This window comes from Podarcis muralis, chromosome 8, assembly GCF_964188315.1.
Source record: "Podarcis muralis chromosome 8, rPodMur119.hap1.1, whole genome shotgun sequence".
In the NCBI taxonomy this organism is placed as follows: domain Eukaryota; kingdom Metazoa; phylum Chordata; class Lepidosauria; order Squamata; family Lacertidae; genus Podarcis; species Podarcis muralis.
The window spans coordinates 3,855,533-3,861,628 of record NC_135662.1 but is presented as its reverse complement, the minus strand read 5'-3'; the positions used below and the strand labels follow the sequence as shown (position 1 = coordinate 3,861,628).

The window sequence follows — 6,096 nt, the reverse complement described above, 5'->3', positions numbered from 1 at the left end:
GACTGTCTGCCCAGATTTCCAGCACTGAGCTCCAAGTGAGCTTCAGGTCTACTTCTGTCCCAGATCAAGCCTGCGTCCTTTTTACTTTTCTTTTTTTCTGACTGACACCTCTCTGTTCCCTCTTGTTCGCTCCTGGGCATGTCCCTAGAAGAACAGGGTGGAGGGTGGAGGAGGTGTGGCCACAAACAAAGGCATATCTTCTTCTCAGGGACTGAGAGAGCCCTTTCTCCTTGACAGCACAACTGACCGCAGGACAGGAAAAGGGCTGTGGCCAGGTATATAATAAGGTCCCAGCAGAGCCCCGCAGGGACTTGGAACGGGTGCAGAGGAGCCGCCTGGGAGTGCTCAGAAAGCCTCCAGAGTTTGCCTGCAAGGATGAAAGCGTTCCTGGCTGTTGCGCTGGCCTTCCTGGCATCCTTAAAACTTGGTAAGATTCAATTCTATCTCGGGGTGTTGCCGGTGGCCTGGCTGTGAAACTGGAATGATTGTGTGAAGGAAAGAGAAGTTGAACCCTGCCTTCAAGGAGGTGTCGTGGCCGGCTGTGGCCACCCAAGGATTGAGAATCTGGAGCTGCACTCTGTACAATCTCAGGGGTGCGCTGCGATTTCTTAAATGGCGTTTCCGTGCGCTGCTCTGGTTTCACCAGAAGCGGCTTAGTCATGCTGCCCACATCACCCAGAAGCTGTACGCCGGCTCCCTCGGCCAATAAAGCGAGATGAGCGCCGCAACCCCAGAGTCGGTCACGACTGGACCTAATGGTCAGGGGTCCCTTTACCTTTACGATTTCTTAGAAATCGTGGAATTGTAGAATTGGAAGGGAACCAACGGGTCTTCTAGCCCAGGGGTCAGCAACCTTTTTCAGCAGGGGGCTGGTCCACCGTCCCTCAGACCATGTGGGAGGCCGGACTATATTTTGGGGGGGAAATATGAACGAATTCCTATGCCCCACAAATAACCCAGAGATGCATTTTAAATAAAAGGACACATTCTACTCATTTGAAAACATGCTGATTCTCGGACCGTCCGTGCGCTGGATTGAGAAAACGATTAGGCCACATCCAGCCCACAGGCATTAGGTTGCCTACCCCTGTTCTAGCCTAATAATAATAATAATAATAAATTTTACTTATACCCCCCCCCTCCCCAGCCAGAGCCAGGCTCAGAGCGGCTAACACCAGTAAAATTACAATAAAAACATAAGGGGGGGCAATTTAAAATGCAGGTTAAAATGCAATTTAAAATGCAACCCAAGCACATCCGATGCTGAAATCACAACTAAAGTGGGAGGGGTGGGCTGGTTATTGCTTTCTTCCCGTCCTTGTTTTCATCATGTATTCCGTGTTTTTTATCTTCTATTTCTGTTGTGAGCCGCCCTGAGATCTACAGATATACAAATAATAACAACAACAACAACAACAATAGAATTGACAGGGCTCAGCCTTTTTTGTGATGCTGTTGGGTCCTCATAACTAAGTTCTTGATTGGCTTCTGTGACGGGGTAATTAACGAAATTAATTATTAGTAGCAATAAGAACTTCCAGTCTGTCATTTGACAGAGGGGAGGAACATGGGGTTGTAGCCAGTGTTAGTCCTACTCAGAGTAGACCCATTGGCATTAATGGAAGTGATCCACCTGGAATGATTAATTTCAGTGCTTCTACTCTGAGTAAGTCTCCACATGGCATGAACCCATGGTTTCTGGGTGCTTGGTGTCTCAGGATGAAAGACAAAGGAAAGCTTCAACTTACGACTCATGAATCAGGGCTCACTAGATAGATCTGTCCAGGACGCAGGTGGCGCTGTGGTCTAAACCACTGAGCCTCTTGGGCTTCCTGATCGGAAGGTCGGCGGTTCGAATCCCCGTGACGGAGTGAGTTCCCGTTGCTCTGCCCCAGCTCCTGCCAACCTAACAGTTCCAAAGCACGCCAGTGCAAGTAGATAAATAGATACCACTGTGATGGGAAAGTAAATGGCATTTCCGTGTGCTCTGGCTTACGTCACAGTGTTCTTTTGCGCCAGAAGCAGTTTAGTCCTGCTGGCCACATCACCTGGAAAGCTGTCTGTGGACAAACGCCAGTTCCGTCGGCCTGAAAGCGAGATGAGCGCCGCAACACCATAGTCACCTTTGACTGGACTTAACCATCCGGGGGTCCTTTACCTTTACCTAGATCAGCCTTTCTCAACCTTGGGTCCCCAGATGTCTTGGGACTACAACTCCCACCATCCCTAGCAAGGCCAGAGCTCAGGGATGATGGGAGTTGTAGTCCAACAACATCTGGGGACCCAAGGTTGAGAAACACCGACCTAGATAGATCTATAGCTCAGTAGTTGAGCAGCTGCTTTAAATGCAGAAATTCTTGGGTTCATTCCCCTGAATTTCTAGGTAGCACAGGAAATAGGAACCTTCCTGACACCATGGAGAGCAGCTGCCAGCCAGTGTAGGAACTACCGAGCTCGATGGAGGAATGTGGTTTGACTCAGTGTATGGCAGTTTCAATAGGGACGTGGGTGGCGCTGTGGGTTAAACCAGAGAGTCTAGAACTTGCTGATCAGAAGGTCGGCAGTTCGAATCCCTGCAACGGGGTGAGCTCCCGTTGCTCGGTCCCTGCTCCTGCCAACCTAGCAGTTTGAAAGCACGTCAAAGTGCAAGTAGATAAATAGGTACCACTCCGGCGGGAAGGTAAACGGCATTTCCGTGAGCTGCTCTGGTTTGCCAAAAGCGGCTTAGTCCTGCTGGCCACATGACCCAGAAGCTATACGCCGGCTCCCTCGGCCAATAAAGCAAGACGAGCGCCGCAACCCCAGAGTCATCCGCAACTGGACCTAATGGTCTGGGGTCCCTTTACCTTTACCTTATGGCAGTTTCTGACAATCCTTGCAGCGATTTGGCACATTCAATGGTTTAGTGCAGACAGAACCAAAGCCCCTCCGCCGGAGGTGAAAAAGCAGCTCCAGGGCTGACACGCCAATCCCCTTTCTTCCTCTTACAGGGCTCTGTTTGCAGTGTTATAACTGCCAAGAACCCACCGACTTCAGCAAATGCCTGACTTTCGTCAACTGCTCCGCAGACAGCACACACTGCAAGATAACGGTGCACTCGGTGGATTCAGGTAAGGACGTGGGGACGCAACCAAAACCGTGGATCAGCCCCCCGCCAAACAGGGGCACCCTGGTTTCAGACCGCAAATCCCATTTGGCCATTGGTTGCGCCGGCTGTTGCAAGTTGTGGCGCAGAACCCTGTGGAGGGGGCGCCAAGTTGGCAAAGGCTGGCCTAAAGTGACCCTTTCCTCTGTTCCTGCATTGGCCTTTTATAGAGTCGTAGAGGTGGAAGGGACCTCCAAAGCTCATCTAGCCCAACCCGCTCCAAGCACAGTTAAAGAATCACTTTCACGATTTGCATTCAAAACCACTGGTACTTGGGGTCTCTTCCTTGATCCTGTAGCCATTGGCTGCATGCAAATGATCCACTCTGGGCGGGATCTGTTCATCTCAACAGAAGAGGGCATTTTCACGAACTGTGCTGCCTCCCTCCATTGAAGGCAGTGGGGTGTAGTGGTTAGAGTGTCGGACTGGGACCTGGGAGGCAGGGGTTCAAATCCCCACTCACTGGGTGACCTTGGGCCAGTCATTGTCTCTCGGCTTAGCCTACCTTGGAGGAGAGTTGTGATATAAATGTAATGATGTTCATTACGGCACTGGTTAAATAAGAAATCAAGACGGCAAGCTTTTTATAAAAGAAATGGAAAATGCTTTAATGAATATTTACCAAAAAAAACCCCACCTGTAAACAGATAAGATCATTGGCAGGATTATTGTAATAACCTGCAGTTATTATATATTTAAAGCAGATGAATAAACGGTCAAATTAAGTTAATTTGGATATGCGGAAAATATTAAAAATAAATTTAAGGAACCGCAGAAAGAAGGGAGTCAAGTTCTAAAATGTTAAAATGAAGGTAAAATTATTGAAATGTATAAAACTGAAAATCATAAATATAAAAAATTATGAGACTGGAGCACTACAGGAGCTTGTAACAGGGATGTAAGAAGCTCTAAGTGATTAATTAATCAATTTATATATTTTAAGCCCACTTGTGATTTGCACCCCCTAATATTCAAGCTAGACACACATGGCCTTGGCAACTGAGCCAGCGCGCACCTGGGATGCTTCTGCCAACGCACCCTTATCTCGGGTTTTCTCTGCTTCCCCATTCCCAAGTGAGTGTCACCGTCCCAAAATGTGGTGCGCGTTGTATTCCAAGGTTGCAGAGAGATTTCTAGCCATCAGGAGTGCATCTCCTGTTTATTAGCTCCTGTTTATTAGCTGACCTCGGATAGGTCATCCAGGACATTTGGCAAGCCGTCGGCTAATCAAAGAACGGCCTCCCAACATCCATAACAACAGGAAACAGGATATTCCATAAAATCACAGAATTGTAGAGTTGGAAGGGAACACATGGGTCACCCAGTCCAACCCTCTGCAATGCAGGAATATTTTTGCCCAACGTGACCCTCGAACCCATGTCCCCGAGATTGAGAGTCTCATGCTCTACCGACTGAGCTACCTTGCATTGAAGAACAAGGCAGCATTGCTGAAAAGCCTCCCTTCTCCACCTTCTCTCATTCTCCCTCCAGGATACCCCTTTTTCGGAAACATCACCGTCACCAAATCCTGCGCCAAAAACTGCGTGCCTTCGGAGCCAGATGGGATCGGTGAAACTCGCCCGGCCTACTGTTGTGACACCGACCTCTGCAACGTTGGCTCCGGGCAACAGGCCAGAACCGCGATCTCCGCCACGGCTTTTATAGCTACCCTCGCTTTCGGCCTCCTGTGGACCAGACTGTAAGGCTTCAGGAAGAGGGCGGGTGGATTTTGGAGGAACATCGCCCAGGAAACAGAAGAGGGGAAGGGGGGAAAAAACTTGGCCATGTAATCTAGAGCAGGAAAACTTCAGCAATTTCCAGACTGCTTCCAAAGGTTTGTTGCCGTTCTCCCTTCAAACGGACATCAAGGGGTCAAGAAAACTTCGGGGAAATAATTGCACAAGAGAGTGGATATCAGGGCTGTATAATCACCATCCAGCACACCTTCAGCCTGTAACCTGCTTAGCAGTTGAAAACGCTAAAAATTATTTTAAGGCCTACCCTACCCTTGTTGCAAGGATGGGCCAGATCAGGATTGCAAAACCGTTTTGCATGCCTAGAGTGCTAGATGTCCTTAGCAATAAATAAACCAAGGGTGGTGATATGGATATAAATTTGCTTCCTCCCTAACCAAGTGGTGTGATTTAAATATCAATGGAAGGAAACGACCTTTTGCAATCTGATTTCTGGAAGAGAAGGATTTCTGAAATAGGAGGTTGTGACAGGGACACTCCGGGTGTCCCTGAAAAGACATGGAAGAATTGTTTCACAGGGTGGGCTTGAGATGGCAGGACCCCTGAACCGCAAGTGGGGTCTGAGCGCCTCAAGTACAGCGTCAGAGGGATCACTCGGGAGACGGGTAGTGCTTGAAAACAGAACAGTTTGCAAATAAATAAATATCTTTCTGCTCCTACAGCACTTGCCCCTTTCTTGTTGCAATGCTGTTAGCATTTGTAAACCGATGTTTTAGTCTACCTTATTTGTTAGAATTGGCTGTTTTAGGGATTTAAATAAAAGTGTTTTTTAAAGAATCCCGTCTGTCGATCACATTATGTTCCGTATCCATCATCACACACACACGCAACACATTCAACATTCATACATATTACTTAATGTAACCTCTCCACTGAGAAGATGGAGCTATTGATATAACAAGGTCTTGATTTTGGTCATTAACATCGTTAAAGAAAGGGGTCCACGTTTCTTCATTTCATTTGAATGCTTATATTTCTATGCAAACCTTATAGAGGCACAATTACTATTCCGTTTATGAAATCTTGTGTTTCTTCTTCCCCAGTCTTCAACAGGATTGCTTTAGTAATACTTCTGATTCTAGTTGTTTTAACCTGCTGTTCAGCGACTCTTGTCTCACTGATCTTATTCTGGCTTATTCTTATAATTATTGTAACTTGTAAATTGTTGTATTTTTAGCTATTTTTAAACTGCTGGAT

At 47.4% G+C, this 6,096-nt stretch overlaps 1 protein-coding gene across 1 annotated transcript; it reads left to right on the top strand.

Moving 5' to 3' along the window:
- Nucleotides 1-213: 213 nt before the first annotated feature.
- On the top strand, nt 214-5,676 carry LOC114601337 (ly6/PLAUR domain-containing protein 2-like). Its single transcript, XM_028738547.2, has 3 exons — nt 214-427; nt 2,991-3,110; nt 4,637-5,676. The coding sequence occupies exons 1-3, from the start codon at nt 376-378 to the stop codon at nt 4,846-4,848; spliced, it is 384 nt and encodes a 127-aa protein (XP_028594380.2). The 5' UTR covers nt 214-375; the 3' UTR covers nt 4,849-5,676.
- The last annotated feature ends 420 nt before the right edge of the window (nt 5,677-6,096 follow it).

Bases quoted from the DNA above. Each gene is read 5' to 3' on its own strand.
- LOC114601337 (XM_028738547.2), top strand. From the start codon at position 376: ATGAAAGCGTTCCTGGCTGTTGCGCTGGCCTTCCTGGCATCCTTAAAA. The intron at 428-2,990 runs GTAAGATTCAAT...TTCCTCTTACAG, and splicing joins CCTGGCATCCTTAAAACTTG to GGCTCTGTTTGCAGTGTTAT. The intron at 3,111-4,636 runs GTAAGGACGTGG...TTCTCCCTCCAG, and splicing joins GGTGCACTCGGTGGATTCAG to GATACCCCTTTTTCGGAAAC.